The following is a 14,080-nucleotide window of genomic DNA, read 5'->3' on the forward strand; positions in this document are numbered from 1 at the left end:
AGTAAAGCACACTTATTTCAGCCTAACTCCTCCCATTTGTTGACCCATATAGTCACACATGGAGAATTTGGGTAAGTCTACTCCTTGAAATATTGTTTCATTGAAACCAGAGAAATAGCTCCAAATGTATAGAAACGACCTCTCTAATTGTTCCTGTCCTCTCTGCAAGGGTGTGTGTGCATGGTGGGCAAAGCTGCCCTGCCATTGGCCCAGGGTAAATTGCTTCATCTCCCTGGGTTGTCCTATGAATGCGAAGGAGACTACAAATAAAGTGAATCAGGTATAGAAATTCAACGTCAGGACCAGTCTGTAATTTAGTTGTTATTTTCATGTTAGATTAGGAAGCACAAAGACAAGAGGCATATAGTTAGCAGCTAATTAACGGTCTTGATGGAATTCTTAACAATTCAGGATATTGCGCTGATTTGAAGCCATTGCCGACTCCCTCTGTTAATAAACTGATTTCCCCCATCTCTGACTCCCAGAGTCTGCTGCAGAGCTAGATATGGATTTCAACCTGTATGCCCACCAAGACCCAAACCTTGCTGGGGCTGGGATCTGACCTCAGGACCTCCACCTTCAGTTTTTCATCTACAGGGAATTTTTCTTATCTTACCTTCCAAGGCAGTGTTCTCAGTACATGATCCCTGACATCCAGAGAAATCCTTGTTATCAGTTTCAGGGTCTTTTAGTAAGGGACTGGGCCCAATTTGTGCTCACTGGTATGTGAGAAGAAGGCAGAGAGCCAGGTGGGTAGAGGGGCGGCAGCAGAGCAGTGGTGAGCTCACTCATTCCAAAGAACTAAATAAATGATTCTGGATAATCCACTGTTTCAGTATTGCCTTTTCTCCCCTCCTTCTGCAGGTGGCTTGGGACGGTACTAGACCCGGTGGTGGGAGCAGGACAGACACCTGCTGAACTGCTCAGGTCGAAATGTCTCATTTTCTCTGCCTCTTTAAAAGTAGACCTAGGAATTGCATTCACTCTATTGTGGTGCATTTTTGAGGCTTCTAGAAATAGGAATTTCATTGCCAGGCTTCAGTGGAGGTAATTCTTTTCCCTAACAATAAGGAAGAAATTAAAACAGCATGCAATGGGGCTGATGAAGTATGTCCTTGTAAAATATTAGACTTGGCTTATTGTTTGGTTTTAACTAAATGCCAAACTATAGGTGTGGATATAACTTACTCCTGAATTCCATCATGGCTATTTTATTGGATGTTTACTGTTTGTGTATCTGAATTCTGAAGTGACAGAGACTCGACTTTCCTTTGATTCTCCTCCCCACCAAAGGTTTGACCGAGTGTTATCAGTTAGCTTCTGCTATGTAACAAGCCACTCCAAAAGTCAGTCACTTAGAATGATACGCATTTTTAAAAATGGACTTGATTTTTTAGAGAAGTTTTAAGTTCATGGAAAAATAGTGCAGGAAGTAAAAAGAGCTCGTATACACCCTCTACTCCCACACATATGCAGCCTCCCTGACTAACAACATCCAAAACCAAAGTGATACATTTGTTATGATTGATAAAGCTACACTGATACACCAAGATCAATCAAAATCTACAGTTTACCAAAAGGTTCATTCTTGGTGTCCTATATTCTATATGGTTGGGGCAAATGTACAATGACTTGTATTCACCATCACAGTATCATGTAGACTGGTTCACTGCCCTAAAATCCTCTGCTCTGCCCATTCATCCTTCCCTCCTCCTAACCCCTGATAACCACTGATTATTTTACTGTCCCCCAATTTTTGCCTTTTCCAGAATATCATATATTTTGAATCCTACAGCATGTAGCCTTTTCAGACTGGCTTCTTTCACTTAGTAATATGCAGTTAAAGTTCTTCCATGGCTTGATAGGTCATTTTTTTAAAGCATTGAATATTCCATTATCTGGATGTACCATGATTTATTCACCTACTGAAGGATATCTTGGTTGCTTCCAGTTTTGGCAATTATGCATAAAGCTGTATTAGTCCATTTTCATGCTGCTGATAAAGACATACTCAAGACTGGGCAATTTACAAAAGAAAGGTTTAATTGGACTTACAGTTCCACTTGGATGGGGAGACCTCATGATCACGGCAGAAAGCAGGAGGAGCAAGTCACATCTTACATAAATGGTGGCAGGCAAAATAAAAGAGCTTGTGCAGAGAAACTCCCAGTTTTTAAAACCATCAAATCTCATGAAACCCATTCACTATCACAAGAAAGGAGGGGAAAAGACCCACCCCATGATTCAATCACCTACCACTGGGTCCCTCCCACATATGAGAATTATGGGTGTGACAAGATGAGATTTGGGTGGGGACACAGAGCCAAACCATATCATTTCTCCTCTTGCCCCTTCCAAATCTCTTCACATTTCAAAACCAATCATGCCTTCCCAACAGTCCCCCAAAGTTTCAACTCATTTCATCATTAACTCAAAAGTCCACAGTCCAATGTCTCATCTGAGACAAGGCAAGTCCCTTCCATCTATGAGCCTGTAAAATCAAAAGCAGATTAGTAACTTCCTAGATTCTGTGGGGGTACAGGCATTGGGTAAATACAGCTATTCCAAATGGGAGAAATTGGCCAAAACCAAGAGGCTACAGGACCCACACAAGTCCAAAATCCAGCAGGGCAGTCAAATCTTAAAGTTCCAAAATGATCTCCTTTTACTCCATGTCTCAAATCCAGGTCACACTGATTTATGAGATGGGTTCCCATGGTCTTGGGCCACTTTGTCCCTGTGGCTTTGCAGGCTATAGCCTCCCTTCTGGTGGTATTGAGTGTCTGCAGTTTTTCCAAGTGCATGGTGCAAACTGTTGGTGGATCTGCCATTCTGGAATCTGGGGGACGGTGGCTCTCTTCCCACAGTTCCACTAGGCAGTGCCCCAGTGAGGACTCTGTGTGGGGACTCCCACCCCACGTTTCCCTTCTGCACTGCCTTAGCATTGGTTTTGCATAAGTGGCCCACCCTGTAGCAGACTTTCTGAGTGGACATTCAGGCATTTTCATACATCCTCTAAAACATAGGTGGAGGTTCCCAGTCCTCAATTCTTGACTTCTGTGCACTCACAGGCTCAATATCATGTGGAAGCTGCCAAGGTTTGTAGCTTGCACCCTCTGAAGCCATGGCTGGAGTGGGCTGAGAGGTAGGGCACCAAGTCCCTAGACTGCACACAGAAAGGGGACCCTGGGCCCAGCCCAGGAAACCATTTTTCCCTCCTAGGCTTCTGGGGCCTTGATAGGAGTGGCTGCTGTGGAGACCTCTGACATACCCTGGAGACATTTTCCTCATTGTTTTGGGGATTAACATTTGGCTCCTCGTTATTAGGCAAATTTCTGAAGCCAACTTGAATTTCTCCTCAGAAAATGGAATTTTCTTTTCTATTGCATTGCCAGACTACTAATTTCCCAAACTCTGATGCTCTGTTTCCCTTTTGAAATGGAATGCCTTTAACAGCACCCAAGCCACCTCTTGAATGCTTTGCTGCTTAGAAATTTCTTCTGCCAGATACCCTAAATCATCTCTGTCAAGTTCAAAGTTCCACAAATCTCTAGGGCAGGGGCAAAATGCTGCCAGTCTCTTTGTGAAAACATAACAAGAATCACCTTTACTCCAGTTCCCAAGAAGTTCCTCATCTCCACCTGAGACCCCCTCAGCCTGGTCTGTTCATATCACTGTCAGCATTTTTGTCAAAGCCATTCAACAAGTCTCCAGGGAGTTCCAAACTTTCCCACATTTTCATGTCTTCTTCTGAGCTCTCCAAACTGTTCCAACCTCTGCCTGTTACCCAGCTCCAAAACGGCTTCCACATTTTTGGGTATATTTTCAGCAATGCCCCACTCTACTGGTACCAATTTACTGTATTAATCCATATTTATGCTGCTGATAAAGGCATACCCAAGATTGGGCAATTTATAAAAGAGGTTTGATTGGACTTACAGTTCCACATGGCTGAGGAGGCCTCACAATCATGGTGGAAGGCAAAGAGGAGCAAATCACATCTTGTGTGGATGGCAGCAGGCAAAATAAACGAGCTTGTGCAGAGAAACTCCTGTTTTTTAAAACTATCAGATCTCATGAGACCCACTGACTCTCATAAGAACAGCATGGAGAAGACCCATCCCTATGAGTCAATAATCTTCCACTGGGTTCCTCCCAGAGCATGTGGGAATTATGGGAGCTACAAGGTGAGATTTGGGTGGGGACACAGAGCCAAACCATATCAAAAGCTGCTGTAAATTACCATATGCAGGGTTTTGTGGGTAAGTGCTAAGGAGCAAAATTTCTGGATCATATAATAATAGTATATTTAGTGTTGTCAGAAATAGCCAAACTATTTTCCAAAGTAGCTGCGCTATTTTGCATTTCCATCTTCAGTGAACGAGAGTTCCTGTTGCTCCACATCCTCACAAGCATTCGTTGTTGTCAGGGTCTTAGATTTCTGCCATTCTAATAGATGTGTAGTGGTAACACTCATTTTTTACTTTTTAAGATTCTGTGGGTTGTTCAGGTGACCCTTCTCATCTGAACTTCTTAGATGGGATGCCATGGTCTTGGATGATCTTACTTCTATTACTCAGGCTTTGGCTGGAATGGTTGGGGCCTCACTCCATGTGATTTCTCATCCTCCAGCAGGCTAACCAGGTTTCTTCATATGATGGTGGAAGGGCTCCCTATAGCAAGAGGGTATGTCCAAGTAGAAAGCATTTTTCAAGCAGCTGTCTGGATTGTTTGCTACATGAAGAAAAAGAAAAAGAAAGTCACATGTCTAAACTCAGATTGAAGAGATGGAGAACTGAATTCTATTTCTTCATGGAAGGATTTGCTCTGTTTTCCTCTTCTATAGCAATTGGTGACTGCAATGTCTAACTCAGCACAGAGATAACCTCTGACATTACATCAAATCACTCTAAATCCCCATCCAAGGGGGGACCCCTAACATTAGAGATTACTTAATGGGTACAATGTATGTTATTTGTGTAATGGGTACACTGACAACGGTGACTTCACCACTATGCAGTCTATGCAGTAACAAAATTACACTTGTACCCCTTTACTGTATACAAATACAAATTAAAATAGATGAATAAAAACAGCTTCTTTAGTTACATGGGGAAATATTATGGCAAGGAGATTAATTAATCTTATTCTGCTTTTCTGATTATTCAGTTGGTCTTGTTCCAAGGGGGCAGTCATCATCCCCTCAAATCCTAGCTGTAGGAGCTCATGACCTTTGGTCTTAATGTTCTATAAAATAAAAGCAATACATTTATTCTTGCCTGCATTTCTTAATGTTAAAAAGAAGTTTTTGAGGTTTAAGGGGTGATAATTACTTGTACCTCTTTGTTTTCCATCTTTATAATCAGTTGAGAAACAGATAAAGCAATGGGAATTAAAGATCAAAATGATACCTCTGTTGCTGACAGCAGTGGGTCAGAGAATGTGGCTTGGGGTACAGCCACACAGGGCTCCTGCTTCTTCCCATAAAGACAGACTTGGGATGCCCCATGAGAGAGGAGCCTGGGTCTACAGAGCAGGTCCACTGGCCTGGCCAGACAAAAGGAAAATTGTTGCTTCTCAACTTCCATATCATGACAGTCAAGACAGAGGGATCGGGGAAGGGCTCAGGAACGGAGAAAGGCGGCCACCCAGCTGTGTGTAAGTATGTCTCCTTATCCCTCCTCACCAGTCAGCTACAGCCCTGCCCTTTCCAGGGGCTGAGTAAGAAGTGAGAGGATGAAAAGTTAGGTGGAAGCTTTTCCCCAATACTTTCTATTTTGACTTTTGGGGCAATTTTTCTATAGGCATATTGTGTTAACTTCCTGTTGAAGCAAAATTTGTACATAGAGGAGAGCACTCAACATGAGCAGACAACTCAATGCATCTTTGCAAATGAAAGACACTTGTGTAACCAGCACCCAAATCAAGAATTGGGGCATTACCAGGCCCTTAGAAGCAGCTGTATGGGTTCTTTTTGTGTCTGACTTCTTTTGCTCAAAATGATGATTGTGAGGTTCACTCATGTTGTGTGTAGGTGCGAACTGTTAATTCTCGTTGCTATATAGGATTCCACTCTGTGAATACATTGCAATACCTATTTTACTGTTGATGGGTAAACTGCATCAACAGTAGAGTGGAATACTCTGTGAATACATCTAGAAACCGTGTCTAGTTTCTAGATTAAAACATTCTAATATGTGTCTTTTGTGAAACTGTACAGATATTTCTGTTAGGCATATCCCTAAAAATATCCTTTAAAACACAGAGATTCCACTATGGAGACATATCCACCAAACATGCTTAGCAATTTTAGATACTAAAAACTGTTTTCCAAAGTGGATCCATGTGGCACTCCCACTGGCAGCATTATGGGAATTCCAGATGCCCACCTCTGTGCCTCTCAATATTTTGAAAAGGGCAGAAGTTCTTGTTCTATAGATAAAGTAAAATACCAAGAGAGAGAAAATAACTTTCCCTGTAATTGAAAAGGGAAGAATTTTCTGAAGAATTAAAAAAAATAATTTTAAAAATGTATCAATCCATCTTATTTTTTGATACTGTTCAAAAATAAGTTGCAGACAATTATTAATAACAGACAGGCTCTTTTTAGGTGCAATACCTCCTTAAAAGCAGAAGAGTGATTTATGATCTAACTTTAGAAACTTGAGATGCTCTCAAAATCTCCTCCAGCTCTGTGGAGGAAGGATTCTGCAGACAAGACGTTCCCTCTGCAGAAATTGTGAGAAAGCACCAATTCGTGACTACAGCAAAGTAGTGGGAGTGTCTAACCTTTCAGGGGCACCAACATGTGCTCCTTAATTTGAAAATAAGGTACAAAGTGTTGGCAAGTGAAGAAGAGTAATCGTTCATCACTCAATTTGACATGTCTCCTTTGCAGCAGAGACAGGAGAAGGGATCCTCTCTGCTCCACTTATTCTGGCTTTTGTCTAACTTCTCTGAGAAAGGACCAGCTCCTGTAATGCGGGATAGCAGACACTGAAAATATCTGGAGATCAGGAGAAAACACGCTGACAGCTTTCCCCTTGAGAAGCCTACCTTCCTTCCGAGCTCCTTAGAGCATTTTATATGCATTACCCAGCAGCAAGTCTTATTATTCTTTTTTTGAAAATGGTAGAAAAGTGATGCAGGGAGGCTGAGCTGAAAAAGCTCACTAGAGGATACCAGGGAAGCCAAATCAGCTCAAAATAGAAACTGAGAGTTCTGGGAAACTCAGCCTGAGAGGGTCCTTTCATCTCTGGACCCTTCTGTATCTTTTTATACAATAAGCCTTTCCCTGAAAGAGTTTTTCCCCTTATGACAGGCCTGCCAACTCTCCCTCCAGGATGTTGTAAAAAGGTGACATTTAACTGAGGAAATTGAAACCCGAATTGACTTATCCTAAAGCAGAAAAATAAGTGATCTGTATTCCTTCTCTTGACCAGATGTTTGTAATTGTCCCCTTGGGATTCTACCTTGGGGGATGCTGACAGAGGCAAAATAAAACAGTCCATTTGAATTGGTTTGCTTACACATACAAGAATTGTTTTCACTTCATGGTGGAAGATGTGGAGAGCCCATCCAAGAAGACAGTAGTTTCAGGAAGAGGATTCTAGCTCATGTGCTAGCTGCTGGCCCCCAGAATCTCTTGGAGTGATAAAAAAGGAGCTTGGGGTGAACCCTCCATTCTTAGAGGCCTCTGCTTATTTGGATCAGTTGTGTTTCTTGCTTTGGATAATGGAATTGTAGCAGAGATGATGTGAGCAAAGTTGAAATGTGCTTGTGTAGGATGTCTCGCCCTCTTGTGTTGCAGTCATCATTATGAGAAGAACATGCCCCAGGGAGCGTGTGGGTCCAAGAAGGATGGACCAGCTGAGCCCAGCCTGCATCGGCCAATCCCTAGCCACTCAGAAAACATGTAAGCAAGAAATTGTTTACTGTTGTGAGCCACTGAGTGTTATGGTGTTCTGTAGTGGACAGATACAGGGCTATTAAGAGTAGAATAGGCAGAGGAAGATTCTTAGTGCACTGGGGACAATGCTTGCAAAAGTGCTTGGCTTAGTGTAATCACATAGCAAGCACCTAGTAACTATGAGAGAAATGGAGCTCAACAGCTTGATCGTATATCCTATAATTTAAAGAGTAGAGTGAATTACATTAAATGTTCTGGATGTCTGGACTGCCTGTTGACATCTTCCTATTAGTTGACAGTAACTTTTCTCTCTTTTTTGTATCCTTTTGCCATGACTTCCTTACTGTCTCTTCCCCAATCAGTGTTTTGGTATCTATCTATGACTATCTACTATGACATCCATCTATCTATGACTCAGTCCTGGGCTCAACTATATACTCACCGCACAGATTCTACAATTGACATTTTACTGTATTTGTACATGTCTATCTTTGTATACATCCATTGATCCATCTTATTTTTTTATGCTTTTCAAATAAGTGGCAGACATCAGTACTCTTCACCCCTGTGGTGAATTTTGGCAGGTGCATACACTCATTATCCCTGAAAATGTCCTCAGGCCCCTTCCCAGACAAGTCTACCCCCGAACCCCAAGGTGACCACTATTCTGATTTTTTTCCTACCATAGATTAGTTTTGCCTGTTTTAGAACTTCGTATAAATGAAATTGTACACAGTGTAATCTTTGTGTCCAGCTTTTTTCCATTAGCAAGTATTTTTTTAAGCATCTATGTTGTTATAAGGGTCTTTTTTTTTTGAGATGGAATCTTGTTCTGTTGCCAGGCTGGACTGCAGTGGCACAATCTCAGCTCACTGTAACCTCCGCCTCTAGGGTTCAAGCAATTCTCCTGCCTCAGCCTCCTGAGTAGCTGAGATTACAAGGGGTCCTCATTTTAAAACAAATAATTTGACAAGATCTTTGCAAACTGATCTTTACCTTAAAAATCTGGACTTCTATGTTGCGTATATATGGTAACCACCTTTAAATAGCGTAAATACAGTAACCACCTGGACTAAGCTTCTGAAACAGGCATCTCTCTCACTTGTCTGTCAGACCTTGTCTTTTTGTTTTCATGCTCTTCACATCCCCCTACCTTGTTTATCATTGATAAACATTTCAGAACTGCAGAGGGAATTTATCATATTTGTCTCATGGGCACAGCACTTTTGATTTCCTGTGTTCAGTAGGATGTAGAGGCTGACTAAGCTCTTGGGATTAACTGCATCTGACTTTCCCTCAAAAGGTCATCAGCAGTATATCCTTCGTAGGCCTCACAATAGTGTGTCCACACTTCGGGTTAGTGGGAGTGATTGAAAGGCTGGGCGAGTTGTCCTCTGTTAGCTCTGGTTGGGCGATCAGAGTCCGTAGCACTGTGTGGGAAAACATGAAAGAAAATAAGTGAAAGTGACATATTCCTCCAGAATAGCTAAAGGTCAGTGCTCGCCCCATTCAACCACTGTATTCCCTAGACTTAGCATGAGGCGGTTGTTTCTAAAAACCAAAGCCACACTTAGCGTGGTAATGTGGCTGTGTACCATGGCAACCTAGCTAAGCTGGAACTACGTTTCCCAGAATTCCCTTGCCTGTAGGTTTCCAGGATTAGCACCGGCCTCGTGACCTGATGAGTGTTGCGGGGGGCGGAAGTGACGCACGTTGTCGTTTTGTAGGCTTGAAAGGTAGGTGTGCGACGCTAGGGACTATCGCAGCTCAGGGAATTGTTCCCATCTGCTGGCTCACCTTGTGGGCGTGGAGCCCCTCTAACTTTCCTAACTCCCGGGCGGCCCGCGGGCATGCGGCAGATTCAGCTCTCAGGACTTCACCTTCGGCTTCTTCCATTCTGGGCCAGGCTGCTTATCCTACCAAGCTTAGGCCCCGCATGAGACACAGAAGCAACTGCTGTCCCCAAGTGTTCAGTTCGCTCCGTCCCGCAAATGCAGAAGCTCAGATTCCTATAGCAAATCCCATATTCTATGTCATTCTTTTTTTTTTTGAGACAGAGTTTCGCTCTTGTTAACCAGGCTGGAATGCAATGATGCGATCTCGGCTCACCGCAACCTCCGCCTCCTGGGTTCAGACAATTCTCCTGCCTCAGCCTCCTGAGTAGCTGGGATTACAGGCATGACCCACCGCGCCCGGCCTGTATGTCATTCTTAATGCGTCCGCCTGTCTGGTTGAATCTAGAGTGGATACAATCAGTGATGCACATTTACCAGAGAGAGGATGCGCAGCGTTTACTGTTGATGTCTCTCTTTTCTTCCCTACCACCTCAGTTTGGTTCCAGGATCCACACTCTTCCACCATAGTCAGGAGATTCAGGGAAAGCTGGCAGGGTTCAGCTTTCAAGCTGACCCTTGGTGAACCGTGGCCAATCCTGCTGAGAGGCATGAAAGCCAATCCTAGATAATGAGATAGGGATCAGTGAACAACTTGTGGAAAACGGGCCCTCTAGATAAAGAGACATGTGTGAGGAAAAGGTGGCTTTTTTATGTTGTTCTGGATGCTTCCCAAAAATACTGCTGCCACCTTGCCACCCTGACAGACACTGACCTTAGGATGACATGAAGCAGGAAGGAAGGACAGATCTGGGGTCTTTGAAGACTCATTGAGCTGCTCAAGGAACCAACCCTGAAGTAGCCAGCTCATTCCTGTTTGCCTGTATGGACTGAAAAGAATCAGAATTAACAAAAGATAACTTTATTTCTAAGAGGTTACAATTTGCAGTCAGGAAGCAGTCCTCTGCCTGAGGCCATAAAGCAGACTTTGAAGGGGAAAAGGTGAGGTGGGTATTTACACTGGGTGGGGAGGTGGATATACATATTCTATAGGATGCAGGAAAAGCCTATGAAAATTTGTGGAGGAAACTCATTAGACACATGCACTGGGCTTACATGTGAAGAATGTCAGAGACGACCTATGTTCACTTTGGGGTGAAGATTTAACATTTAAATGTATTATAATTAGGCTATGAATGCAAAAAGGCGAAACACTGGGCACAAGTTCATGATCTGTGCAATCTCAGGAGACCAGTCTGATCCAGCTTGTAGCCGGCAGTCATCCATCAAGAAGGGGCTCTTTGTAGCCCAGAGTAGCTGTCAGATGGGAACCATAAAACCAAGAGGAGGGCATCAGCGGTCAGATAAAGAGAAGTTGGTCAGATAAAGAGAAGTCATCTTTTGACCTTTTGTTCTCTTCAAGTCAGCTTTTGATAAGATCTAGTAATAATTAGTAAGAGGATGGGGGTGGCAGCAAGTGGGACATGTCTGTTCTCTGTCCTGCCACAGCTTGGAGGTAAGAACTTTAGAGTCAGCCATTGAGGATCCTGTCAGTCCATTGAAGGAGTCAGTCCATTTAAGTCCTCCCCTGGGATTTTGCTAGTTTTAGCATTGATCCTGTGTCCTGGGAAACCCCTCAATAATGATCATACCAGAACCTCTTTTATGGGAAATAATAATTCACTTAACTGCTTGAGCCATTTGAGTTGTGGCTGCTTTTGGTACTTGTAATTGAAAGCATCCTGAATGTTCTGGGACAGTAAAAGAATGTGCCTTTGTTTCTGACAGCAATTATAAAAGCAATGAGTTGTTTATATTCTAAAAAATGTTTTGAGTAATGCCGACATCATTGGAAAAGTGCATCACTTAGAAAATGTATCTGTGTGTCAATTTTGTTTGTTCAAAGTCAGTGTGATTAATTTATGGGAAGACAAACCTTTTACATTTTACCTAATTTAAAAACATGTTGCCAATTGAGCATACCTATGATATATTAAAAGAAAAATGTACTTTTTCAATTTTAGATATTCCTATGTCTTTGGGCCTTTGTTTGCTTTTGTCCTAAAATAGGAGTGCTTTTATATGGTCCAGATGCCTGCAGTGATGCCATCTGGGAAGGAAGGAAGGGCATGATCTTTGTTCTACATGTTTAAAAGTCTCAAATGAGTTACTGGAATTTAAAAAATATATTCACACATGAGTTTGGTACAGTCCAGTGAATTTTGTTTTGAAAGAAAGAAAGGTTTCCAGGGCTTGACACTGTCCTGTGGGTCTGGTTGATTAATTGTATTATTGGTCCCAACTCTTTGAGCCTACCCTTTGCCATGTAGCCTGGTAGTGGCCTCTCACTATGACACTAGGATTTCCCATGTGAGGTTCTTTGGCCAATGGATGCAAGCAAAGGCTTGAAGAGGATTGTGTAGTTGGAATTGGTGGCTCATATCTCTGCTTTCATGGTGAGAGTGTGCCTCTGCTAGCCTGTGGGAGAATGAGTGTCACATGGCCCAGGCACCACTATTGCCACAGCTGATGATAAGTCAGACAACTGCCAGATATAAGTGAGCCCAGAGAAGAACAGAAGATTCACCCAGCTGAACCCAGCCTAGATTGTTGATACGTTAACTCATGAGCCAAGTAAATGTTTACTGTTTTAAGCCACTAAGTTCTGGGGAGGTTTGTGTAGCATTATTCTGGTAAGTCATAACTTACCTTGTATTGTGGTGTTTAGTTACAGGCCCACTGGGCCCTTATGTTGAGTCTTTTCTGTCAACAATGCTTCTGTCAGGGATCAAGGCAAAATTTTGGTTTCGATCTGCTATTTTTGGGGGTCTTTTTTCTTGATTATTTGGAATTCAAGTGGGGAGGAAAGTTACTGTTTGTTGCATGTTCCCGCAGAACTCAATGTGTTGGTTAAATGTTTTCTGAGGCTGCTGCATGCTTGACTTGGGCTGCGTTTGTCCCCAGGTTAGCTTTTGCCTGACCTTCATAGTCTGAAGTGTATCCAGTTCTGTGTTGCTTGTGGATTCTGCTGCATGGCTGTGGAAGGACTTGATAAAGGCTGATGGAGTTTAACTGAGGTTTGAAGGAAGGACACAGTTTGGGTAAAGTTAGAGGGCAGGATGCAAAAAACCTAGATGCAGGAAGCTCAAGGAGTGTTCAAGAGGGGAGTGTGGAACCACCTGGGCTGAACTGAAAGGCTCCTGCAGGCACATGATAAAAGAAAGATCTGGAGAGATCAGGATCATCAACTGGTGATATTTCTCTTCACCTGAAAATCATTCAGCATCTTTGTTCATTGCCCTTTCTAGGCATTTTTAGCTCGCAATGTGAACAGGAGTCCTCCACACTTTTTTGGGGTCTGCCATCCTATCCCCTGCCAACTCCTCTAGCATCTTGTTCCCCTTCGTGTCCCATTTTATGAGAAGGGATAACCTTACTGAGCATTTATCTGTGTTGGACAGTTTTTCTGTGGATGATTTTATCTTTAGAGCAGCAACCTGTGACACAGGTAATATGATCCTCTCTTTGTAGATGGAGCATCAGAGGCACCAAGTGGATAGGCAGCATGTCCAAAGTCACCCTGCTGGGGTTTAAACCAAGGCCAGAACGAAGCCCTTAACTGCCCTACAGCTTCTTCCTATTTCTCTGGTAATTTCTTTCCTGTTTTACCCTCCCCTTCTGCATATAAACACGTTCACATGTCCCCTCTCCTAAGAAACGGCAACTTCTTTTACCTGTCCCATCTCCTCAAGCTTTCCTCTGCCTCTCTCCTTCCTGTTCCTGCCAAACCCCTTGAGGGATCTGCTTAGGGACACTTCTTCCCCACCATCACTTCTGCATTGCTTCTGGAAGGTGTGGCATTCAGTGATGGCTCTCTTTTTATTCCCACTTTTGCAGTTGTCCTGTAGAGTTGACTGTTTTGACCATTTGTCTTCCTTCTATCCTTCTTTCCTCTTGACTTTCTTTAAACTCAGACTTTCAGGTCCTTCTCTCTGTCTGATCATTCTACCTGTTCCAAAAGCCTCCCTTGCTCCTCCTACTTCCCTATCAATGTCTCACCCAGGGCTTTTAATGCATCGGGAAGCGAAGTCCTGATGGCACTTTGCCCTTCCTCCCAGTTAGTCCTGATTCATATTAGTTTCCACACTGAGGGACCAGCTTCCCAGGACTCACCTCAGATGGCCTTCAGTGGTTCCCAACTGTTCGGAGAATTAATCTGAATTTTTTAGATTGTTCTTCATGGTCCTGGTGCTCAATAAAAATGAATCAATGAATGTGATCCAAACTTACCTGTCTAATTCAGTTTCCAGCTATCTCTCTTTATGCACCTCTATGCTTC

At 43.0% G+C, this 14,080-nt stretch overlaps 1 protein-coding gene across 14 annotated transcripts in view; it reads left to right on the forward strand.

The window, feature by feature from the left end:
• Window positions 1–9,592: 9,592 nt before the first annotated feature.
• SCP2D1 (SCP2 sterol binding domain containing 1) overlaps window positions 9,593–14,080 on the forward strand; it is a 241,637-nt gene continuing 237,149 nt past the window's right edge. For 9 of the 14 annotated variants that reach the window (XM_078371469.1, XM_078371471.1, XM_078371472.1 and 6 more), the window contains exon 1: window positions 9,593–13,389. Coding sequence is in view for 3 of the 14 variants with exons in the window: in XM_078371477.1 (XP_078227603.1) it covers window positions 10,088–10,108 (21 nt within the window). In the remaining 11 variants the exon portion in view is untranslated. The remainder of the gene's footprint in view (window positions 13,390–14,080) is intronic. The other 5 variants (XM_078371466.1, XM_078371470.1, XM_078371477.1 and 2 more) reach the window with 1 other exon arrangement.

Source organism: Callithrix jacchus, chromosome 5 (genome assembly GCF_049354715.1).
Source record: "Callithrix jacchus isolate 240 chromosome 5, calJac240_pri, whole genome shotgun sequence".
NCBI classification, from domain to species: domain Eukaryota; kingdom Metazoa; phylum Chordata; class Mammalia; order Primates; family Cebidae; genus Callithrix; species Callithrix jacchus.